This window comes from Pelodiscus sinensis, unplaced genomic scaffold (assembly GCF_049634645.1).
Source record: "Pelodiscus sinensis isolate JC-2024 unplaced genomic scaffold, ASM4963464v1 ctg134, whole genome shotgun sequence".
In the NCBI taxonomy this organism is placed as follows: Eukaryota; Metazoa; Chordata; order Testudines; family Trionychidae; genus Pelodiscus; species Pelodiscus sinensis.
Genome location: NW_027465855.1, coordinates 29,361 through 55,127, shown reverse-complemented (window position 1 = coordinate 55,127; position 25,767 = coordinate 29,361). Strand labels below are relative to the sequence as shown.

Below are 25,767 nucleotides of genomic sequence, written 5' to 3'. Positions count from 1 at the left end.
TGTTATGCCTTTCCAGCAGGATTGTGAACTGTTAATAACTACTCTCTAAGAATGGTTATCCAGCCAGTTATGCATCCACCTTATAGTAGCCCCATCTAGCTTGCATTTCCCTAGTTTACTGAGAAGGTCATTACTAAAGTCTAGGTATCCCACATCCACCTCTTCTCCCTTATCCACAAGGCTTGATATCCTATCTAAGAAATATATTTGTTCTTTACAAATCCATGCTGGCTGTTACTTATCATATGTCTTCCAGATGTTTGCACATGGATTTCTTAATTACTTGCTCCATTACCTTCCCTGGCACAGAAGTTAAACTGACTGGTCTGTAGGGCCTGGGTTGTTCTTATTTCCCTTTTTATAGATGGGCACTAGATTTGCCCTTTTCCAGTCTTCTGCAATCTCACCTGCCTTCCATGACTTTTCAAAGTTGATAGCTAAAGGCTCAGATACCTCCTCTGTCAGCTCCTTGAGTATTCTAGGATGCATCTCATCAGGCCCTGGTGACTTGCAGACATCTCACTTTTCTAAGTCATTTTTAACTTATTCTTTCAACTTCTAAAACTACTCCATTTCCACTAGCATGGAATTGTCCTATCACAACCTCCCCCCCCCCCCACACACACACACACTTTCTGCCCTGCCCCTCAGGGGCTTGCAATAGGAACTTACATAACTTTCACCCCTGACAATAGGGAATTAGGGATCCCTTATGGGATCTGTAGGCTGCACAGCCTGCTGGGATCCCATAGGGCTGTGCAGTTTTGGGGTCACTGGGTGCCCTGGGTCTCAGTGGAATCTCCAGGCAAAGCACCAGGCAAAGAATCATAGAATCACAGAATACTAGGACTGGAAGGGACCTCGAGAGGTCATTGAGTCCAGTCCCCTGCCCTCATGTTAGGACCAAACACTGTCTAGACCATCCCTGATAGACATTTTATCCAACATACTCTTAAATATCTCCAGAGATGGGGATTCCACAACCTCCCTGGGCAATTTATTCCAGTGTTTGACCATCCTGACAGTTAGGAACTTTTTCCTAATGTCCAACCTAAACCTCCCTGGCTGCTGTTTAAGCCCATTGCTTCTTGTTGTATCCTCAGAGGCCAAGATGAACAAGTTTTCTCCCTCCTCCTTATGACACCCTTTTAGATACCTGAAAACGGCTCTCATGTCCCCCCTCAGTCTTCTCTTTTCCAAACTAAACAAACCCAATTCTTTCAGCCTTTCTTCATAGCTCATGTTCTCTGGACCTTTAATCATTCTTGTTGCTTTTCTCTGGACCCTCTCCAATTTCTCCACATCTTTCTTGAAATGCGGTGCCCAGAACTGGACACAATACTCCAGCTGAGGCCTAACCAGTGCAAAGTAGAGCAGAAGAATGACTTCTCGTATCTTGCTCACAACACACCTGTTAATACATCCCAGAATCATGTTTGCTTTTTTTGCAACAGCATCACACTGCTGACTCATATTCAGCTTGTGGTCCACTATAACCCCTAGATCCCTTTCTGCTGTACTCCTTCCCAGACAGTCGCTTCCCATTCTGTATGTGTGAAGGGAGAGTGTCTCAGGGTAGGACGCCACAGCATACTGGCTGTGGGATCACGTGGGACTTAGGAGGTCTGTGGGAGCTTGTGGGGCGGAGGCGTGAGGCGCGTGTGCCTGGAGGTTCCAGGGGATGGTGGGTCTCAGGTAGGTAGAAATGGTGTCCATGGCGTCTGTGGGTCAGAGGCTGAGAAGGGGCGAGGGGGAGGGATCTCTGGGTGGTTCCCTGCTCTGTCCCCTCCCTCTGGACCACAGAGCACTGGCCCGTCAGCAGACAGGACACGGGGGGAGGTGGACCTTTGGCCGTTCTGAAGTTCTAGGGGATCGGGCACCCGGGGGGGACACTGAAAGGGGACTATTTTTGTGGGATCTGGGGGCATTAGGAAGCAAGCCAATTCAGATGCATTTGTGGATCACTCATCTGTGGGATTGGGCCCTTATTTCTGTATTTGCCCAGAGTGCCAGGGTGTATTTCTGGGGATCTGCTTGGCACTGGGTGCCACTGGACACATGTCCCTAGGGCAGCACACCCCAGCCCCTAACCACTCCACTCCGTGCAGTGCTGCAACCCCTATGTCTGCACCTGGGCTCCCCTCAACCCCACACCATGCAATGCCATGCCCGTGACCTCCACGTCTGCACCTGGGCTCCCTCCCCTTGCCCCCACACTGTGCAGTGCCATGGCCCCCACATCTGCACCCTGGACCCCAACAACCCTGCCCCACCCAATGCAGCACCCCCAGCCTCCAGTCTCTGCCCCTTGCCATACCGTGCTCAGGGTGGGGCCGCCCCTCCACAGGGACGCTGACCGTGCGTCGTAGCAGCTTGGTCCGGCAGGGTTCGCTTCGCCGTTCCCTCATCAGCAATGGGTGTATCTGCAGACAGGGAAGAGGAGGGGTTACCGCTGTCCCCTCTCCCACCCTCCTCCACGGTCAGTGTCAAGGCAGGAGTCAGATCCACAACCTGCCACCCCCCAGGCGTGGAGTCGGGGAGGAGAGATGGGGTTAGCACTGCCCCCTTCCACGCCCTCCCCAGCTGTCAGATCGACAATCTACCACCCCCAAGGTGAGGCTTTGCCCTGTGTGGGAGGCATGGGAGGCAGTGGGATCTCAGGGGACCAGGCTGTACAGCACCAGGCCTGCAGCCTCCCCTGATGGATTCCGGACAAGCCCTGCCCATGCTCAGGCATAGGAGAGACCTCATGGCTGGGGCAGGTCTGGGCCCCTGGTTGAGGGAACAGGGGCTTCTCTCTGTGCTAGAGGGCAGAGGTCACTGCCCTGGTGGAGTGGGTGGGCCCCCAGGACCTCCCTGCAAGCTCCATGCTCTCTCTCACCCGAACATCCTGCCCTTGCCCTGTGGGTCTCACCTCGTCCTCGTCTAGCATAAGCAGCTGGTTTCCCGAGATTATGCAGAAGCGGGGATTCCAGGCTGGGCGTTCGTAGGGAGAGTGCATATAGGGCATGCGGTGCAGCGGGGCTCCTCGCACATCTGGGGGGAGGATTAGAGATGAGGCCATGGGGAGAGGAGTCTTCCCAGATGCACAGAACCCTTCTTCCATCCCCACACATGCGCTCCCTCCCCATGTGCACCCCTCCAGCCAGCAAGCTCCCCCTCCCTGTTCCCCCAGTGCGCTCCTCCCTTCACTTCCTCCCGCAGGCACCCCTCCCACCCGCACACCCCTCCCCATTCCCCCAGCATGCTGCTCCCCCTCATCCACCCACCCTGCCTCTCCCTTCTCCCCCACACCCTTCACACACCCTGTCCCTCCCCAGCGCACTCCTCCCATCAGCATGACCCCCTGTTCCTCCAGCATGCCCCTCCCTCCCAGCCCTGATGCACCCTTCAGTCCCCCCATCCATCCTCAGCATGATACTTCCTCCACCCCTGCCCCCCCCCCATCTCTCTCTTTCCCATGGTCCCCACAAACCCTGTGGAACTGACCCATGGGGTTATGGCAAGAAATGGCTTGCTCAGAATGACTTGTGGCTGGGCTCAGAAATGGGCCCAACTTCCCTACTGATACCTCAGAAAAGGGCCCCTCCTCCCATACCCCACTTCCAGTCTGGCCCATTGGGCCTTGCAGCTCTCGTTCCCCCTGCATCCCATCACTCCTGGCCCCAGCCTAGCCTTCCCAGGCCCGTGAAGGGCCCTCCTAGGACAGACTCACTCCCAGAGATGTTCCACCCCAATCCCCAACAGCTCGCGCTTCAGAGCGGCCCAAGGACCCAACAACCCAAGCAAGATGCTGAAGATTCCAGGACAGCACCTAGAACTTGGATACACCCTTCTCCAGGAAGGGAAGCCCTAGACCATCCCCAGCCAGATTACACCTCTCTCCCTGCCCCTGCCCCTGCCCAGGCTAAGCCCTCACCCCACTCGGCCCTCGCCAGGGTAGGATCACTGCCCACATACTGGTTCTGAGACAGCGAGACCAGAAAGCACCAGGCGCCCTACTGCCCAGCCTCTCATGCAATGCATCTGAGAACAACACCCCAGCCAAGACCGAGCCCAAGAACCCACTGGACTATAGCATCGCGCTGGGCACGCTCAGGAGATGCCAGTCCCCTCCCTGCTCCCAGGATTAAACCCCCTCCCCTCATTAACCTCCATTGTAGGCCTTATTTCCAAGTGGAATTGATCTGGATTCTGCTCCCAGCCAGGGGCTCATCTGCCTTTCTCCACTAAGTTGGGGAGCCTGGGTGGCCCTTCCACCCAGGGATCAAGTCATGTCTCTGTCCTCTCCCTTAAATCAGCTGAACCAGGCATTCTCTCCAACCTTGCAGAGTGCTGCTTCAGCCTCGCCCATTCCTCCATCACCCTTCAGCCACATGGGCACCAGAACAGGCACCTCCTCTTCAGGGCAGGCCACAGGGTAAGGCCATCTTCCTACTCATCTGGGAACCCGTGGGGGACATTGCCACGGCCACGCATTGTGACCCCACATGCCAGGGCCTGCGAGGGCACCTCATTGACTTGAAAAAAAGCCTGGAGAGGTTAAAATCTGCCTAGTTTGACTCACTGGGGGGTTGGCTTAGGGCCTGCATGGCCATGGGGTTCAGCACACAGCCACGACGCCCAGACACGGGTTTGATTTCTAAGCAGCACAAGCCACTCCGTGACTCCAGGCTCTGGGGCGCCAGCGTTGCTGGCAGAAATGCTCAGAGCTGCCAGGTCTTTGCTTGGGTCCAGTCTGACCGATTCCCGCTTTGCTCCCAGGGGCTGCACTGCTGTAACACATCTGAGCCCGCCCCAGGGCTCTGGTCAGCCACACACCCCTCCCCTGCAGAGCCAGGCCACAGGCTGTCTGGTGGTGTGTCCACAGGGCACTGGGCGCACATGGTGCTGCTCCCGGCGGGGGCTGCAAGGGCAGGGCACCCCGTTGATCCCATGCCCAGAGTACAGGGCAGGAGGCCCTCACACTAGTGGGGAGCAGAGGACCGGTCCCATGGAGAACAAGCCACCCTGAGCCCCAGGGGGATTCAGCCCTGCAGGCAGAGTACAACTTCCACCCCCATCCCAGCACAGACAATGTGGGGGGACTGGGGGGTCCCTTCACACTGGGAAGTGGCCAGGCCCCAAAAGAGGGAGAAGCAGAAAGGGCTGTGGTAGCGCAGTGCTGCCACCCAGTGGTCATTGTTGGACATAGCAGGCTATTGAATTCCCCTCTGCATCCCCTCCATCTCCAATGGAATGCAGCCTAAGGCCTGCCAGCATCACATAGGATGGGGGGCAGCACACAGCTGGAGTCCTAACTCCTCCGCACATCCCTGTAACCCACCAGACCCCACCCCACTCCAAGAGCCAGGGAGAGAACCCAGGAGTCTGGCTCCCAGTCATCTGCTGTAACCACTAGCCACCACTTCCCTCCCTCACTGAGCAGAGATGCCAAGAGTCCTGGCTCCCAGATTTCTGCTGCTATTTTGCTAATGTCTGTGCAAACTTCCAGCAAAGCATCTGCCACTTCTCCATAGCTGGTCACACAGAGGCTAATAACCTACTACTACTGCCAATTAATCCTTCAGCCACCTGGGCGAGGGCCACGCTGTGGCGCTAGCAGACGGTGGGTTGGGAGGGGGGAAGACAACAGTCTGGACCATATCATCTCGCGTTTGCACATGGAGATGGAAGGAAGGGTAGGGTTACCCCAACCCTGGCCATCTCCCCATTCCCAGCTCTTCTTTTGCAAGGCAGCGGGAGGAAGCAGCCTGTGGGGAGAGGCGCATGTGGAGCTGGACAGGCGGACGGGCCATGGGGAAGGATGGAGGGAAAGAAGGGAGTACAGGACAAAGGACCAGGGCCAGGGCCAGGGCCAGGAAAGGTTGTAAATGAATGGGTGGGAGACCATCAAGCTCCTGCCCACACCCACCATCCTGGCACTGACTCCAAATTCCTGCCTTTGTGTTTCCAGGGCTGCACATGTTGTGATGAAGGTGCACCTGGGGGCACCCGCTGGCAGAGCATGTCCAGCCAGCTGTGGCCAGGCCTTGATTTCCTGAGAGCCGGCTCTTCCCAAGCCCTAAGGGGAGGGGATTCCATGCCCAGCCATGGGGCAGGGCCAGACCAAGCAAAGCAGCAGGCCTCTAGCCTTAGGGCCTGCTGGGACTCAGCTCTGCCTGGCATGGTAGGCTCTCTGGGGGGCCCCAGACTGCCCCACAAGCCCAGCGCCCAACCAGCTGGGGGACAGTCATGCTGTGCAGGGCTTCAGGCAGCAGAGACAGAGTTGGCTTCTCCAGTGCTGAACCCACACAAAGCCGGGTATTACAGTGACATGCAAATCATATGCAAATGCACAACGCTTCCTTGCTTCAGCTGACCTGCCTGTGGATATGCAAATCTGCTCATTTGCATAACATATCCAAGTATCCCAAGGCGTTGGCCACTCCTACAAGCTGGTACCCTTGTTAGGCAGCACTCCATCCTGGGGAAGGACTTCCTTAGCACTGGCCCCCTCCCCCCAGCCCTGGCATTGCAGCGTGGGCGTTGCTGGGAGGGGGTGGTGTGTGACTGTCCCTTCAGATCCCAAGGAGCCTGAAGAACCGTGCTGGGAAGTGACAGCATGGGGGGGGGGGGTCCTGACTGGTGGAGAGAACAGCCACCCCTCTCCCCACAAAGATACAGCTACAGTCCCTGCCCCATCTCTCTCACCAGTGACAAGTCCTTCCACAGACTGAGCTGGGCAGAGGGTTCCCTATCCTGAAATGGGGAGGGACCCCAGCACCCCCTGCAGCTCACGACACTACCACGCTCTGGGGATTCGATTCATGACAGTCCCCCCACTCCTGGGATGGGGAGGGAGGAGGAGCATCCTCCAATGGGGTTACCTAGCAACCGCATCCTGCCACCTCCACGCACTGAATGGAGAGAAGAGACTGTGGGGGGGTATTTCATCCCAGCATTCCCCAAAGCAGGGGGGAGCCCCTCATTACTCCAGCTCTGGCCTCACTAAGCAGAGGGCACTGTAGGGAGCAGGGCACTGGCTGGGGGGTTCCTAGCTACTCCAGCCCCAGCCTTGCCCAGCAGGGGGCACTGTGGGGGGGCAGGAGCTGGCTGTGGGAGGGAGGGATGCCCGGCTACTGCAGCCCCAGCGTTGCCCAGCAGGGGGCACTGTGGAGGGATGGGGCAGGGCATTGACTGTGAGGGGAGACCCAGCCTTGCCCAGCAGAGGGCGCTGTGGGGATAGGACAGGGCATTGGCTGTGAGGGGAGATCCAGCCTTGCCCAGCAGGGGGTGCTGTGAGGGGATGGGGCAGGGCATTGGCTGTGAGGGGAGATCCAGCCTTGCCCAGCAGGGGGTGCTGTGAGGGGATGGGGCAGGGCATTGGCTGTGAGGGGAGACCCAGCCTTGCCCAGCAGAGGGCGCTGTGGGGATAGGACAGGGCATTGGCTGTGAGGGGAGACCCAGCCTTGCCCAGCAGAGGGTGCTGTGAGGGGAGGGCAGGGCATTGGCTGTGAGGGGAGACCCAGCCTTGCCCAGCAGAGGGCGCTGTGAGGGGAGGGCAGGGCATTGGCTGTGAGGGGAGACCCAGCCTTGCCCAGCAGAGGGCGCTGTGGGGATAGGACAGGGCATTGGCTGTGAGGGGAGATCCAGCCTTGCCCAGCAGGGGGTGCTGTGAGGGGATGGGGCAGGGCATTGGCTGTGAGGGGAGATCCAGCCTTGCCCAGCAGGGGGCGCTGTGAGGGGAGGGCAGGGCATTGGCTGTGAGGGGAGATCCAGCCTTGCCCAGCAGGGGGTGCTGTGAGGGGATGGGGCAGGGCATTGGCTGTGAGGGGAGACCCAGCCTTGCCCAGCAGAGGGCGCTGTGGGGATAGGACAGGGCATTGGCTGTGAGGGGAGATCCAGCCTTGCCCAGCAGGGGGTGCTGTGAGGGGATGGGGCAGGGCATTGGCTGTGAGGGGAGACCCAGCCTTGCCCAGCAGAGGGCGCTGTGGGGATAGGACAGGGCATTGGCTGTGAGGGAAGACCCAGCCTTGCCCAGCAGGGGGCGCTGTGAGGGATAGGACAGGGCATTGGCTGTGAGGGAAGACCCAGCCTTGCCCAGCAGGGGGTGCTGTGCGGGATGGGACAGGGCATTGGCTGTGAGGGGAGATCCAGCCTTGACCAGCAGCGGGCGCTGTGAGGCGGGGGCAGGGCATTGGCTGTGAGGGAAGATCCAGCCTTGCCCAGCAGGGGGCACTGTGGAGGGATGGGGCAGGGCATTGGCTGTGAGGGGAGACCCAGCCTTGCCCAGCAGGGGGCGCTGTGAGGGATAGGACACGGCATTGGCTGTGAGGGGAGATCCAGCCTTGCCCAGCAGGGGGCGCTGTGAGGGATAGGACAGGGCATTGGCTGTGAGGGGAGATCCAGCCTTGCCCAGCAGGGGGCGCTGTGAGGGGAGGGCAGGGCATTGGCTGTGAGGGGAGATCCAGCCTTGCCCAGCAGGGGGCACTGTGGGGGGATGGGGCAGGGCATTGGCTGTGAGGGGAGATCCAGCCTTGCCCAGCAGGGGGCACTGTGGAGGGATGGGGCAGGGCATTGGCTGTGAGGGGAGATCCAGCCTTGCCCAGCAGAGGGCGCTGTGGGGATAGGACAGGGCATTGGCTGTGAGGGGAGATCCAGCCTTGCCCAGCAGGGGGCGCTGTGAGGGGAGGGCAGGGCATTGGCTGTGAGGGGAGATCCCGCCTTGCCCAGCAGGGGGCACTGTGGGGGGATAGGGCGGGGCATTAGCTATGAGGGGGGACCCAGCTTCTCCCAAGATGGGGTGTTGTGGGGAGCAGGAAAGGGCCTTGGATGGGACAGGGGATCCAGCCTTGCCCAGCAGGGGGCGCTGTAGGGGGCAGAGCCTTGGATGGGACAGGGGATCCAGCCTTGCCCAGCTGGGGGCGCTGTAGGGGGCAGAGCCTTGGATGGGACAGGGGATCCAGCCTTGCCCAGCTGGGGGTGCTGTAGGGGGCAGAGCCTTGGATGGGACAGGGGATCCAGCCTTGCCCAGCAGGGGGCGCTGTAGGGGGCAGAGCCTTGGATGGGACAGGGGATCCAGCCTTGCCCAGCAGGGGGCGCTGTAGGGGGCAGAGCCTTGGATGGGACAGGGGATCCAGCCTTGCCCAGCAGGGGGCGCTGTAGGGGGCAGAGCCTTGGATGGGACAGGGGATCCAGCCTTGCCCAGCAGGGGGCGCTGTAGGGGGCAGAGCCTTGGATGGGACAGGGGATCCAGCCTTGCCCAGCAGGGGGCGCTGTAGGGGACAGAGCCTTGGATGGGACAGGGGATCCAGCCTTGCCCAGCAGAGGGCGCTGTAGGGGGCAGAGCCTTGGATGGGACAGGGGATCCAGCCTTGCCCAGCAGGGGGCGCTATAGGGGGCAGAGCCTTGGATGGGACAGGGGATCAGCCTTGCCCAGCAGGGGGCTCTGTGGGGGGCAGGGCTTTGGCTGTGAGCGGCGGGAAGGGTGTAGCTGGTGCCAGCATGGAGAGCATTTGTGTGTTTAAAGGCCCCTTTTACTAGTGAGTAGGGTGCTTCGTTTAGTGCCTCGTTAATATTGCTATTTTGGGCCCACAATAAATTAGCATAATAGATGATGGGGCAGTTCAGATGGGAGCCTGCAGCCCTGCTCCCCGGCACTGCACTAAGAGGAGATTCTCCGCCCCCACAGCCCCAGCTGTGCTAGCCTTGGGGGATCCCAGCCCTGCTTGGGATCGAGGTGCACTCCATAATGAGAAGTGTGGGCGATGGGCTCAGAGGAGCTCACGGACAGGAGGACAGAAGGTGTTTGGACCCTGGTTCTGGGCAAACAATGCCTGTGACGGCACAAGTGGCATGCAAACCTCACCCCCACCCCCACCCTTTCTGGGCCAGTGGCTGGGAAAGTGGGTCACACAGGTCCTCTGGGGATCGCACCAGCCTCATGCCAAGGACCTGGGCTCCCCTGAGAGTCCACCCTGGCCACGAGCCAGCGCCATCCTTGCAGGCCCAGGGGACAGTCAGCATGTGGGAGGAGGTGAACTGCACAGAGCAATCCCTGGAACCTCCCTGGATGCCAGGGTCCCAGGACCCAAAGAACCCCCCGGACAACAGAGGCAGCCCTCTGGCAGCATGTGCTGTTCCCCTCCCACTGCGCGTCTGTCTCCCATCTGCCCCCACAGGCCTGGGTAAGGAGCCCCACTGCCCTCTATGGGACCCCCCGAGCAACTCCACTGCCCCATAATGGAACCACCCCTCAGTGACCCCACTGCCCTCTATGGGACCCCCCAGAGCAACTCCACTGCCCCATAATGGAACCACCCCCCAGTGACCCCACTGCCCTCTATGGGACCCTCCCCAGCAACTCCACTGCCCCATAATGGAACCACCCCCCAGTGACCCCACTGCCCTCTATGGGACCCCCCCGAGCAACTCCACTGCCCCATAATGGAACCACCCCCCAGTGACCCCACTGCTCTCTATGGGACCCCCCGAGCAACTCCACTGCCCCATAATGGAACCACCCCCCAGTGACCCCACTGCCCTCTATGGGACCCTCCCCAGCAACTCCACTGCCCCATAATGGAACCACCCCCCAGTGACCCCACTGCCCTCTATGGGACCCTCCCCAGCAACTCCACTGCCCCATAATGGAACCACCCCCCAGTGACCCCACTGCCCTCTATGGGACCCCCCCGAGCAACTCCACTGCCCCATAATGGAACCACCCCCCAGTGACCCCACTGCCCTCTATGGGACCCTCCCCAGCAACTCCACTGCCCCATAATGGAACCACCCCCCAGTGACCCCACTGCCCTCTATGGGACCCTCCCCAGCAACTCCACTGCCCCATAATGGAACCACCCCCCAGTGACCCCACTGCTCTCTATGGGACCCTCCCCAGCAACTCCACTGCCCCATATTGGAACCACCCCCCAGTGACCCCACTGCCCTCTATGGGACCCTCCCCAGCAACTCCACTGCCCCATAATGGAACCACCCCCCAGTGACCCCACTGCTCTCTATGGGACCCCCCCCAGCAACTCCACTGCCCCATAATGGAACCAGCCCCCAGTGATCCCACTGCCCTCTATGGGACCCTCCCCAGCAACTCCACTGCCCCATAATGGAACCACCCCCCAGTGACCCCACTGCTCTCTATGGGACCCTCCCCAGCAACTCCACTGCCCCATAATGGAACCACCCCCCAGTGACCCCACTGCCCTCTATGGGACCCTCCCCAGCAACTCCACTGCCCCATAATGGAACCACCCCCCAGTGACCCCACTGCCCTCTACGGGACCCTCCCGAGCAACTCCACTGCCCCATAATGGAACCACCCCCCAGTGACCCCACTGCTCTCTATGGGACCCTCCCCAGCAACTCCACTGCCCCATAATGGAACCACCCCCCAGTGACCCCACTGCCCTCTATGGGACCCTCCCCAGCAACTCCACTGCCCCATAATGGAACCACCCCCCAGTGACCCCACTGCTCTCTATGGGACCCTCCCCAGCAACTCCACTGCCCCATAATGGAACCACCCCCCAGTGACCCCACTGCCCTCTATGGGACCCTCCCCAGCAACTCCACTGCCCCATAATGGAACCACCCCCCAGTGACCCCACTGCCCTCTATGGGACCCTCCCCAGCAACTCCACTGCCCCATAATGGAACCACCCCCCAGTGACCCCTCTGCCCTCTATGGGACCCTCCCCAGCAACTCCACTGCCCCATAATGGAACCACCCCCCAGTGACCCCACTGCTCTCTATGGGACCCTCCCCAGCAACTCCACTGCCCCATAATGGAACCACCCCGCAGTGACCCCACTGCTCTCTATGGGACCCTCCCCAGCAACTCCACTGCCCCATAATGGAACCACCCCCCATTGACCCCACTGCTCTCTATGGGACCCTCCCCAGCAACTCCACTGCCCCATAATGGAACCACCCCCCAGTGACCCCACTGCCCTTTATGGGACCCTCCCCAGCAACTCCACTGCCCCATAATGGAACCACCCCCCAGTGACCCCACTGCCCTCTATGGGACCCTCCCCAGCAACTCCACTGCCCCATAATGGAACCACCCCCCAGTGACCCCACTGCTCTCTATGGGACCCTCCCCAGCAACTCCACTGCCCCATAATGGAACCACCCCCAGTGACCCCTCTGCTCTCTATGGGACCCTCCCCAGCAACTCCATTGCCCCATAATGGAACCACCCCCCAGTGACCCCACTGCTCTCTATGGGACCCTCCCCAGCAACTCCACTGCCCCATAATGGAACCACCCCCCAGTGACCCCACTGCTCTCTATGAGACCCTCCCCAGCAACTCCACTGCCCCATAATGGAACCACCCCCCAGTGACCCCACTGCTCTCTATGGGACCCTCCCCAGCAACTCCACTGCCCCATAATGGAACCACCCCCCAGTGACCCCACTGCCCTCTATGGGACCCTCCCCAGCAACTCCACTGCCCCATAATGGAACCACCCCCCCAGTGATCCCACTGCCCTCTATGGGACCCTCCCCAGCAACTCCACTGCCCCATAATGGAACCACCCCCCAGTGACCCCACTGCTCTCTATGGGACCCTCCCCAGCAACTCCACTGCCCCATAATGGAACCACCCCCCAGTGACCCCACTGCTCTCTATGGGACCCTCCCCAGCAACTCCACTGCCCCATAATGGAACCACCCCCCAGTGACCCCACTGCCCTCTATGGGACCCTCCCCAGCAACTCCACTGCCCCATAATGGAACCACCCCCCAGTGACCCCACTGCCCTCTATGGGACCCTCCCCAGCAACTCCACTGCCCCATAATGGAACCACCCCCCAGTGACCCCACTGCCCTCTATGGGACCCTCCCCAGCAACTCCACTGCCCCATAATGGAACCACCCCCCAGTGACCCCACTGCCCTCTATGGGACCCTCCCCAGCAACTCCACTGCCCCATAATGGAACCACCCCCCAGTGACCCCACTGCCCTCTATGGGACCCTCCCTAGCAACTCCACTGCCCCATAATGGAACCACCCTCCAGTGACCCCTCTGCTCTCTATGGGACTCTCCCCAGCAACTCCACTGCCCCATAATGGAACCACCCCCCAGTGACCCCACTGCTCTCTATGGGACCCTCCCCAGCAACTCCACTGCCCCATATTGGAACCACCCCCCAGTGACCCCACTGCCCTCTATGGGACCCTCCCCAGCAACTCCACTGCCCCATAATGGAACCACCCCCCAGTGACCCCACTGCCCTCTATGGGACCCTCCCCAGCAACTCCACTGCCCCATAATGGAACCACCCCCCAGTGACCCCACTGCCCTCTATGGGACCCTCCCCAGCAACTCCACTGCCCCATAATGGAACCACCCCCCAGTGACCCCTCTGCCCTCTATGGGACCCTCCCCAGCAACTCCACTGCCCCATAATGGAACCACCCCCCAGTGACCCCACTCCCCTCTATGGGACCCTCCCCAGCAACTCCACTGCCCCATAATGGAACCACCCCCCAGTGACCCCACTGCCCTCTATGGGACCCTCCCCAGCAACTCCACTGCCCCATAATGGAACCACCCCCCAGTGACCCCTCTGCCCTCTATGGGACCCTCCCCAGCAACTCCACTGCCCCATAATGGCACCACCCCGCAGTGACCCCACTGCCCTCTATGGGACCCTCCCCAGCAACTCCACTGCCCCATAATGGCACCACCCCCCAGTGACCCCACTGCCCTCTATGGGACCCTCCCCAGCAACTCCACTGCCCCATAATGGAACCACCCCCCAGTGACCCCACTGCCCTCTATGGGACCCTCCCCAGCAACTCCACTGCCCCATAATGGAACCACCCCCCAGTGACCCCACTGCTCTCTATGGGACCCTCCCCAGCAACTCCACTGCCCCATAATGGAACCACCCCCCAGTGACCCCACTGCTCTCTATGGGACCCTCCCCAGCAACTCCACTGCCCCATAATGGAACCACCCCCCAGTGACCCCACTGCCCTCTATGGGACCCTCCCGAGCAACTCCACTGCCCCATAATGGAACCACCCCCCAGTGACCCCACTGCCCTCTATGGGACCCTCCCGAGCAACTCCACTGCCCCATAATGGAACCACCCCGCAGTGACCCCACTGCTCTCTATGGGACCCTCCCCAGCAACTCCATTGCCCCATAATGGAACCACCCCCCAGTGACCCCACTGCTCTCTATGGGACCCTCCCCAGCAACTCCACTGCCCCATAATGGAACCACCCCCCAGTGACCCCACTGCCCTCTATGGGACCCTCCCCAGCAACTCCACTGCCCCATAATGGAACCACCCCCCAGTGACCCCACTGCTCTCTATGGGACCCTCCCCAGCAACTCCACTGCCCCATAATGGAACCACCCCCCAGTGACCCCACTGCCCTCTATGGGACCCTCCCCAGCAACTCCACTGCCCCATAATGGAACCACCCCCCAGTGACCCCACTGCTCTCTATGGGACCCTCCCCAGCAACTCCACTGCCCCATAATGGAACCACCCTCCAGTGACCCCACTGCTCTCTATGGGACCCTCCCCAGCAACTCCACTGCCCCATAATGGAACCACCCCCCAGTGACCCCTCTGCTCTCTATGGGACCCTCCCCAGCAACTCCACTGCCCCATAATGGAACCACCCCCCAGTGACCCCACTGCTCTCTATGGGACCCTCCCGAGCAACTCCACTGCCCCATAATGGAACCACCCCCCAGTGACCTCACTGCCCTCTATGGGACCCTCCCGAGCAACTCCACTGACCCATAATGGAACCACCCCCCAGTGACCCCACTGCCCTCTATGGGACCCTCCCCAGCAACTCCACTGCCCCATAATGGAACCACCCCCCAGTGACCCCACTGCTCTCTATGGGACCCCCCCCCAGCAACTCCACTGCCCCATAATGGAACCACCCCCCAGTGACCCCACTGCCCTCTATGGGACCCTCCCCAGCAACTCCACTGCCCCATAATGGAACCACCCCCCAGTGACCCCACTGCTCTCTATGGGACCCTCCCCAGCAACTCCACTGCCCCATAATGGAACCACCCCGCAGTGACCCCACTGCTCTCTATGGGACCCTCCCCAGCAACTCCACTGCCCCATAATGGAACCACCCCCCAGTGACCCCACTGCCCTCTATGGGACCCTCCCCAGCAACTCCACTGCCCCATAATGGAACCACCCCCCAGTGACCCCACTGCCCTCTATGGGACCCTCCCCAGCAACTCCACTGCCCCATAATGGAACCACCCCCCAGTGACCCCACTGCCCTCTATGGGACCCTCCCGAGCAACTCCACTGCCCCATAATGGAACCACCCCCCAGTGACCCCACTGCTCTCTATGGGACCCTCCCCAGCAACTCCACTGCCCCATAATGGAACCACCCCCCAGTGACCCCACTGCCCTCTATGGGACCCTCCCCAGCAACTCCACTGCCCCATAATGGAACCACCCCCCAGTGATCCCACTGCTCTCTATGGGACCCTCCCCAGCAACTCCACTGCCCCATAATGAAACCACCCCCCAGTGACCCCACTGCCCTCTATGGGACCCTCCCCAGCAACTCCACTGCCCCATAATGGAACCACCCCCCAGTGACCCCACTGCCCTCTATGGGACCCTCCCCAGCAACTCCACTGCCCCATAATGGAACCACCCCCCAGTGACCCCACTGCCCGCTATGGGACCCTCCCCAGCAACTCCACTGCCCCATAATGGAACCACCCCCCAGTGACCCCACTGCTCTCTATGGGACCCTCCCCAGCAACTCCACTGCCCCATAATGGAACCACCCCCCAGTGACCCCTCTGCTCTCTATGGGACCCTCCCCAGCAACTCCACTGCCCCATAATGGAACCACCCCCCAGTGACCCCACTGCTCTCTATGGGACCCTCCCCAGCAACTCCACTGCCCCATAATGGAACCACCCCCCAGTGACCCCACTGCTCTCTATGGGACCCTCCCCAGCAACTCCACTGCCCCATAATGGAACCACCCCCCCAGTGATCCCACTGCCCTCTATGGGACCCTCCCCAGCAACTCCACTGCCCCATAATGGAACCACCCCCCAGTGACCCCACTGCTCTCTATGGGACCCTCCCCAGCAACTCCACTGCCCCATAATGGAACCACCCCCCAGTGACCCCACTGCTCTCTATGGGACCCTCCCCAGCAACTCCACTGCCCCATAATGGAACCACCCCCCAGTGACCCCACTGCCCTCTATGGGACCCTCCCCAGCAACTCCACTGCCCCATAATGGAACCACCCCCCAGTGACCCCACTGCTCTCTATGGGACCCTCCCCAGCAACTCCACTGCCCCATAATGGAACCACCCCCCAGTGACCCCACTGCCCTCTATGGGACCCTCCCCAGCAACTCCACTGCCCCATAATGGAACCACCCCCCAGTGACCCCACTGCTCTCTATGGGACCCTCCCCAGCAACTCCACTGCCCCATAATGGAACCACCCCCCAGTGACCCCACTGCTCTCTATGGGACCCTCCCCAGCAACTCCACTGCCCCATAATGGAACCACCCCCCAGTGACCCCACTGCCCTCTATGGGACCCTCCCCAGCAACTCCACTGCCCCATAATGGAACCACCCCCCAGTGACCCCACTGCTCTCTATGGGACCCTCCCGAGCAACTCCACTGCCCCATAATGGAACCACCCCCCAGTGACCCCACTGCTCTCTATGGGACCCTCCCCAGCAACTCCACTGCCCCATAATGGAACCACCCCCCAGTGACCCCACTGCTCTCTATGGGACCCTCCCCAGCAACTCCACTGCCCCATAATGGAACCACCCCCCAGTGACCCCACTGCCCTCTATGGGACCCTCCCCAGCAACTCCACTGCCCCATAATGGAACCACCCCCCAGTGACCCCACTGCCCTCTATGGGACCCTCCCCAGCAACTCCACTGCCCCATAATGGAACCACCCCCCAGTGACCCCACTGCCCTCTATGGGACCCTCCCCAGCAACTCCACTGCCCCATAATGGAACCACCCCCCAGTGACCCCACTGCTCTCTATGGGACCCTCCCCAGCAACTCCACTGCCCCATAATGGAACCACCCCCCAGTGACCCCACTGCCCTCTATGGGACCCTCCGCAGCAACTCCACTGCCCCATAATGGAACCACCCCCCAGTGACCCCACTGCCCTCTATGGGACCCTCCCCAGCAACTCCACTGCCCCATAATGGAACCACCCCCCAGTGACCCCACTGCCCTCTATGGGACCCTCCCCAGCAACTCCACTGCCCCATAATGGAACCACCCCCCAGTGACCCCACTGCCCTCTATGGGACCCTCCCCAGCAACTCCACTGCCCCATAATGGAACCACCCCTCAGTGACCCCACTGCTCTCTATGGGACCCTCCCCAGCAACTCCACTGCCCCATAATGGAACCACCCCCCAGTGACCCCACTGCCCTCTATGGGACCCTCCCCAGCAACTCCACTGCCCCATAATGGAACCACCCCCCAGTGACCCCACTGCTCTCTATGGGACCCTCCCCAGCAACTCCACTGCCCCATAATGGAACCACCCCCCAGTGACCCCACTGCCCTCTATGGGACCCTCCCCAGCAACTCCATTGCCCCATAATGGAACCACCCCCCAGTGACTCCACTGCTCTCTATGGGACCCTCCCCAGCAACTCCACTGCCCCATAATGGAACCACCCCCCAGTGACCCCACTGCTCTCTATGGGACCCTCCCCAGCAACTCCACTGCCCCATAATGGAACCACCCCCCAGTGACCCCACTGCTCTCTATGGGACCCTCCCCAGCAACTCCATTGCCCCATAATGGAACCACCCCCCAGTGATCCCACTGCTCTCTATGGGACCCTCCCCAGCAACTCCACTGCCCCATAATGGAACCACCCCCCAGTGACCCCACTGCTCTCTATGGGACCCTCGCCAGCAACTCCACTGCCCCATAATGGAACCACCCCCCAGTGACCCCACTGCTCTCTGTGGGACCCTCCCGAGCAACTCCACTGCCCCATAATGGAACCACCCCCCAGTGACCCCACTGCTCTCTATGGGACCCTCCCCAGCAACTCCACTGCCCCATAATGGAACCACCCCCCAGTGACCCCACTGCCCTCTATGGGACCCTCCCCAGCAACTCCACTGCCCCATAATGGAACCACCCCCCAGTGACCCCACTGCCCTCTATGGGACCCTCCCCAGCAACTCCACTGCCCCATAATGGAACCCCCCCGCAGTGACCCCACTGCCCTGTACGGGACCCTCCCGAGCAACTCCACTGCCCCATAATGGAACCACCCCCCAGTGACCCCACTGCTCTCTATGGGACCCTCCCCAGCAACTCCACTGCCCCATAATGGAACCACCCCCCAGTGACCCCACTGCTCTCTATGGGACCCTCCCCAGCAACTCCACTGCCCCATAATGGAACCACCCTCCAGTGACCCCACTGCCCTCTATGGGACCCTCCCCAGCAACTCCACTGCCCCATAATGGAACCACCCTCCAGTGACCCCACTGCCCTCTATGGGACCCTCCCCAGCAACTCCACTGCCCCATAATGGAACCACCCCCCAGTGACCCCACTGCCCTCTATGGGACCCTCCCCAGCAACTCCACTGCCCCATAATGGAACCACCCCCCAGTGACCCCACTGCTCTCTATGGGACCCTCCCCAGCAACTCCATTGCCCCATAATGGAACCACCCCCCAGTGACCCCACTGCCCTCTATGGGACCCTCCCGAGCAACTCCACTGCCCCATAATGGAACCCCCCCGCAGTGACCCCACTGCCCTGTACGGGACCCTCCCGAGCAACTCCACTGCCCCATAATGGAACCACCCCCCAGTGACCCCACTGCCCTCTATGGGACCCTCCCCAGCAACTCCACTGCCCCATAATGGAACCACCCCCCAGTGACCCCACTGCTCTCTATGGGACCCTCTCCAGCAACTCCACTGCCCCATAATGGAACCACCCCCCAGTGACCCCACTGCCCTCTATGGGACCCTCCCCAGCAACTCCACTGCCCCATAATGGAACCACCCCCCAGTGACCCCACTGCCCTCTGTGGGACCCTCCCCAGCAACTCCACTGCCCCATAATGGAACCACCCCCCAGTGACCCCACTGCTCTCTATGGGACCCTCCCCAGCAACTCCACTGCCCCATAATGGAACCACCCCCCAGTGACCCCTCTGCTCTCTATGGGACCCTCCCCAGCAACTCCACTGCCCCATAATGGAACCACCCCCCCAGTGACCCCACTGCCCTCTATGGGACCCTCCCCAGCAACTCCACTGCCCCATAATGGAACCACCCCCCAGTGACCCCACTGCTCTCTATGGGACCCTCCCCAGCAACTCCATTGCCTTCTACGGCACATCCCCCCGAGCAGCCCCACTGCCCTCTACAGAACCCCCCCAAATACCCTCAGGACCTCAATGCCCCACAGGCCTACTCTAGGTCTCCACTACCCTCTACGACACCCAATCCCTCTTTTCACCTACAGGCCCCAGGCTATGGTCCACCTCTCATTGGTCCAGCAGCAACTCTCCTGCGACCCTCTACTACCCTCAACCCAAGGGCAACAGGAAGGTTCCCAGCTTGGCCTGGCACCTCCTCCGTCTCCCCCCAGCCCCAGGTATAGCCCTTCTGCAGCCACCAATCAGCCCACCACATAACAACACCCAATACCTGCCTTGGGCTACCCCCTTCCATTTCCACCCCCAGACTTTCCACTTCCTTCTTCTTCAGACCCCACAGGCCCTGAAACTTCCCCCACCCCACTGACTCCTGGGGAACCCACCCCACGCACATCCCCTCCCCAACCGAGCCTGACCCTCCATGCCCCACCCCAGATGGGCTCTGAGCCCCCAAGCCCTGCAGTGGGAACCCCTCCCTCACCATTGTCTGCCCAGACAACACCCACATGGCCCCCCTGCTCCAACCCCACAGAGCCCCTGTACCCAGCCTCTGAGCCAGCTTGCTTGGCCCTTTCTCACAGCTCCCAGGATACCCTGAGTCTCTCCCACTTCCTGCCGCCCCCGGCCTGCACTCAGCCTGGAGCACAGCGTAGTACCACCACCTCCTGCTCTAGACACCTGACCCCCCGGGACCCTCCAGTGCTCCTCAGGCCGCAGGGCAACCGCCAGCACCCCATGGACCAGACAGCCCCTCACTGCCGCCCCCGGCCTGCACTCAGCCCGGAGCACAGCGCAGTACCACCTCCTCCTGCTCTAGACACCTGACCCCCCGGGACCCTCCAGTGCTCCTCAGGCCGCAGGGCAACCGCCAGCACCCCATGGACCAGACAGCCCCTCACTGCCGCCCCCGGCCTGCACTCAGCCCGGAGCACAGCGCAGTACCACCACCTCCTGCTCTAGACACCTGACCCCCCGGGACCCTCCAGTGCTCCTCAGGCCGCAGGGCAACCGCCAGCACCCCATGGACCAGACAGCCCCCCACTGCCGCCCCCGGCCTGCACTCAGCCCGGAGCACAGCGCAGTACCACCACCTCCTGCTCTAGACACCTGACCCCCCGGGACCCTCCAGTGCTCCTCAGGCCACAGGGCAACCGCCAGCACCCCATGGACCAGACAGCCCCTCACTGCCGCCCCCGGCCTGCACTCAGCCCGGAGCACAGCGCAGTACCACCACCTCCTGCTCTAGACACCTGACCCCCCGGGACCCTCCAGTGCTCCTCAGGCCACAGGGCAACCGCCAGCACCCCATGGACCAGACAGCCCCTCACTGCCGCCCCCAGCCTGCACTCAGCCCGGAGCACAGCGCAGTACCACCACCTCCTGCTCTAGACACCTGACCCCCCGGGACCCTCCAGTGCTCCTCAGGCCGCAGGGCAACCACCAGCACCCCATGGACCAGACAGCCCCCCACTGCCGCCCCCGGCCTGCACTCAGCCCGGAGCACAGCGCAGTACCACCACCTCCTGCTCTAGACACCTGACCCCCCCGGGACCCTCCAGTGCTCCTCAGGCCGCAGGGCAACCGCCAGCACCCCATGGACCAGACAGCCCCTCACTGCCGCCCCCGGCCTGCACTCAGCCCGGAGCACAGCGCAGTACCACCACCTCCTGCTCTAGACACCTGACCCCCCGGGACCCTCCAGTGCTCCTCAGGCCGCAGGGCAACCGCCAGCACCCCATGGACCAGACAGCCCCTCACTGCCGCCCCAGGCCTGCACTCAGCCTGGAGCACAGCGCAGTACCACCACCTCCTGCTCTAGACACCTGACCCCCCCCGGGACCCTCCAGTGCTCCTCAGGCCACAGGGCAACCGCCAGCACCCCATGGACCAGACAGCCCCTCACTGCCGCCCCCGGCCTGCACTCAGCCCGGAGCACAGCGTAGTACCACCACCTCCTGCTCTAGACACCTGACCCCCCGGGACCCTCCAGTGCTCCTCAGGCCGCAGGGCAACCGCCAGCACCCCATGGACCAGACAGCCCCTCACTGCCGCCCCAGGCCTGCACTCAGCCCGGAGCACAGCGCAGTACCACCACCTCCTGCTCTAGACACCTGACCCCCCTGGACCCTCCAGTGCTCCTCAGGCCGCAGGGCAACCGCCAGCACCCCATGGACCAGACAGCCCCCCACTGCCGCCCCCGGCCTGCACTCAGCCCGGAGCACAGCGCAGTACCACCACCTCCTGCTCTAGACACCTGACCCCCCCCGGGACCCTCCAGTGCTCCTCAGGCCACAGGGCAACCGCCAGCACCCCATGGACCAGACAGCCCCTCACTGCCGCCCCCGGCCTGCACTCAGCCCGGAGCACAGCACAGTACCACCACCTCCTGCTCTAGACACCTGACCCCCCGGGACCCTCCAGTGCTCCTCAGGCCGCAGGGCAACCGCCAGCACCCCATGGACCAGACAGCCCCTCACTGCCGCCCCCGGCCTGCACTCAGCCCGGAGCACAGCGCAGTACCACCACCTCCTGCTCTAGACACCTGACCCCCCGGGACCCTCCAGTGCTCCTCAGGCCGCAGGGCAACCGCCAGCACCCCATGGACCAGACAGCCCCTCACTGCCGCCCCCGGCCTGCACTCAGCCCGGAGCACAGCGCAGTACCACCACCTCCTGCTCTAGACACCTGACCCCCCGGGACCCTCCAGTGCTCCTCAGGCCGCAGGGCAACCGCCAGCACCCCATGGACCAGACAGCCCCTCACTGCCGCCCCAGGCCTGCACTCAGCCTGGAGCACAGCGTAGTACCACCACCTCCTGCTCTAGACACCTGACCCCCCGGGACCCTCCAGTGCTCCTCAGGCCGCAGGGCAACCGCCAGCACCCCATGGACCAGACAGCCCCTCACTGCCGCCCCAGGCCTGCACTCAGCCCGGAGCACAGCGCAGTACCACCACCTCCTGCTCTAGACACCTGACCCCCCTGGACCCTCCAGTGCTCCTCAGGCCGCAGGGCAACCGCCAGCACCCCATGGACCAGACAGCCCCCCACTGCCGCCCCCGGCCTGCACTCAGCCCGGAGCACAGCGCAGTACCACCACCTCCTGCTCTAGACACCTGACCCCCCCCGGGACCCTCCAGTGCTCCTCAGGCCACAGGGCAACCGCCAGCACCCCATGGACCAGACAGCCCCTCACTGCCGCCCCCGGCCTGCACTCAGCCCGGAGCACAGCACAGTACCACCACCTCCTGCTCTAGACACCTGACCCCCCGGGACCCTCCAGTGCTCCTCAGGCCGCAGGGCAACCGCCAGCACCCCATGGACCAGACAGCCCCTCACTGCCGCCCCCGGCCTGCACTCAGCCCGGAGCACAGCGCAGTACCACCACCTCCTGCTCTAGACACCTGACCCCCCGGGACCCTCCAGTGCTCCTCAGGCCGCAGGGCAACCGCCAGCACCCCATGGACCAGACAGCCCCCCACTGCCGCCCCCGGCCTGCACTCAGCCCGGAGCACAGCGCAGTACCACCACCTCCTGCTCTAGACACCTGACCCCCCCCGGGACCCTCCAGTGCTCCTCAGGCCACAGGGCAACCGCCAGCACCCCATGGACCAGACAGCCCCTCACTGCCGCCCCCGGCCTGCACTCAGCCCGGAGCACAGCGCAGTACCACCACCTCCTGCTCTAGACACCTGACCCCCCGGGACCCTCCAGTGCTCCTCAGGCCGCAGGGCAACCGCCAGCACCCCATGGACCAGACAGCCCCTCACTGCCGCCCCCAGCCTGCACTCAGCCCGGAGCACAGCGCAGTACCACCACCTCCTGCTCTAGACACCTGACCCCCCCTGGGACCCTCCAGTGCTCCTCAGGCCACAGGGCAACCGCCAGCACCCCATGGACCAGACAGCCCCCCACTGCCGCCCCCGGCCTGCACTCAGCCCGGAGCACAGCGCAGTACCACCACCTCCTGCTCTAGACACCTGACCCCCCGGGACCCTCCAGTGCTCCTCAGGCCGCAGGGCAACCGCCAGCACCCCATGGACCAGACAGCCCCTCACTGCCGCCCCAGGCCTGCACTCAGCCCGGAGCACAGCGCAGTACCACCACCTCCTGCTCTAGACACCTGACCCCCCGGGACCCTCCAGTGCTCCTCAGGCCGCAGGGCAACCGCCAGCACCCCATGGACCAGACAGCCCCCCACTGCCGCCCCCGGCCTGCACTCAGCCCGGAGCACAGCGCAGTACCACCACCTCCTGCTCTAGACACCTGACCCCCCGGGACCCTCCAGTGCTCCTCAGGCCGCAGGGCAACCGCCAGCACCCCATGGACCAGACAGCCCCTCACTGCCGCCCCCGGCCTGCACTCAGCCCGGAGCACAGCGCAGTACCACCACCTCCTGCTCTAGACACCTGACCCCCCGGGACCCTCCAGTGCTCCTCAGGCCGCAGGGCAACCGCCAGCACCCCATGGACCAGACAGCCCCTCACTGCCGCCCCCGGCCTGCACTCAGCCCGGAGCACAGCGCAGTACCACCACCTCCTGCTCTAGACACCTGACCCCCCGGGACCCTCCAGTGCTCCTCAGGCCGCAGGGCAACCGCCAGCACCCCATGGACCAGACAGCCCCTCACTGCCGCCCCAGGCTGCACCCGGAGGCTTCCCTGCCCCACCCAGGCCCAAACCCTCTGGGCCAAGCTGAGACCCCTTCCCCAATCAGGCCCAAGCCCCCAGCCCTGAGTGAAGCTCTCCACAGCCACGGGCCTCAGTGCCCCCCAGAACTGCCCCCCATCTGCTCCCACAGGCCCCAGTCACCACCCAGTGCAGCCCCATCTCCTTCCACCCTCATGGCCACCCCACAACTCCCGCAGAGCCCTGGCCCTCCCAGCCCCCTCTCCTGCCCTGGTGACCCCTCCCTTTCCTGCCCAGGCTCCAGTATCCCCCACCTGCCCTGCTCTAGGTGAGTCCCATCACCTCTGAACCACAGTCCTCCCGCGCCCAGGGGGCATTCAGGCACTGCCCCCCCCCGCCCCATCCATTACCTCGAAAGGGGACATAGGACATGGTTCCTTCAGCCGCCTAGTCCCTGGCGCTTGGCATGGAGGAAGCGAGGGGGGGAGAAGTCGACCCAAGAGAAAGGGGGAAGACAGGGGGCTGCTGCAGGGGGCAAGGACCCCAGGGGGAGCCAGAGAAGAGGAACCAGGAGGTCAGGAGAGTGGGGTGCAGGGGGGGTCGGGGGAAGAGGGGGATGCGGGGAGCCGGGAGAACAGGCGGATGCAGGGGGATGCTGGGGATGCAGGGGGGTCGGGGGAACCGGGTATGCAGGGGGGTCGGGGGAACCGGGGATGCTGGGGATGCAGGGGGTTCGGGGGAACCGGGGGATGCAGGGGGGTCGGGGGAACCGGGGGATGCAGGGGATGCAGGAGGTTCGGGGGAACCGGGGGATGCAGGGGGGTCGGGGGAACCGGGGATGCAGGGGGGTCGGGGGAACCGGGGATGCTGGGGATGCAGGGGGTTCGGGGGAACCGGGGATGCAGGGGGTTCGGGGGAACCGGGGGTGCAGGGGGTTCGGGGGAACCGGGGGTGCAGGGGGGTCGGGGGAACCGGGGGTGCAGGGGGGTCGGGGGAACCGGGGATGCTGGGGATGCAGGGGGTTCGGGGGAACCGGGGGTGCAGGGGGGTCGGGGGAACCGGGGGTGCAGGGGGGTCGGGGGAACCGGGGATGCTGGGGATGCAGGGGGGTCGGGGGAAGAGGGGATCGGGGGAACGGGCGCAGAGGGATGCAGGGGATCGGGGACCCGGCAGCAGCGGGCGGCGCAGCAGCGGCCGCCTCCCTCCCACGCTGCCGGGCTGGGCCCCACCGGGCCCCGCCGCCGGAGGATGCTGCTGCCGGTGCCGGAGCTGCGGCCGCTCCAGCCTCGCACCCGGGCCGCGCTGCCCCCACACTCTTAAAGGCGGCCGCGCGGCAGCTGCAGTGGGGGTGGGCGCCGCGTGCTGCCGACAGAAAAGGGAGCGGCCACGTCCCCTTTAAACATCGCTCCCCCCTTCACCCACCCCAGTCCCCCTCAGCCTGGGGGCGGGGGCACGTGGCTCCCGATCCAGGTGCTGCGGGGCCCCGGAACTGGCCCTATGGCCCTGACCCCAGTGTCCTCCACCTCCCCCAGCCCCATGGCTCCTTCTCCCCCCAGAACCCTCAGCGCTATAGACCCTGCCCCACCAGTGTCCCCCACCCAGCCCCATAGCCACTGCTGCCCAGAGCCCTCTACCCTGTCCCATTCAGCAGCCTCATGGCCCCTGCTTCCCAGAGCCTTCTGCCCCC

General features: G+C 63.1%; 1 protein-coding gene across 6 annotated transcripts in view; it reads right to left on the bottom strand.

The window, feature by feature from the left end:
* SYNGAP1 (synaptic Ras GTPase activating protein 1) overlaps positions 1–24,678 on the bottom strand; it is a 114,219-nt gene extending 89,541 nt beyond the window's left edge. For 3 of the 6 annotated variants that reach the window (XR_012898971.1, XM_075915655.1, XM_075915660.1), the window contains exons 1-3: positions 24,491–24,677; positions 2,915–3,036; positions 2,318–2,423 (exon numbers count right to left, since the gene is read on the bottom strand). Coding sequence is in view for 5 of the 6 variants with exons in the window: in XM_075915655.1 (XP_075771770.1) it covers positions 2,318–2,423; positions 2,915–3,036; positions 24,491–24,512 (250 nt within the window). In the remaining variant the exon portion in view is untranslated. Of the gene's footprint in view, positions 1–2,317; positions 2,424–2,914; positions 3,037–4,324; positions 4,466–24,490 lie in introns of those variants that run through there. The other 3 variants (XM_075915656.1, XM_075915661.1, XM_075915659.1) reach the window with 3 other exon arrangements.
* Between the last annotated feature and the right edge of the window lie 1,089 nt (positions 24,679–25,767).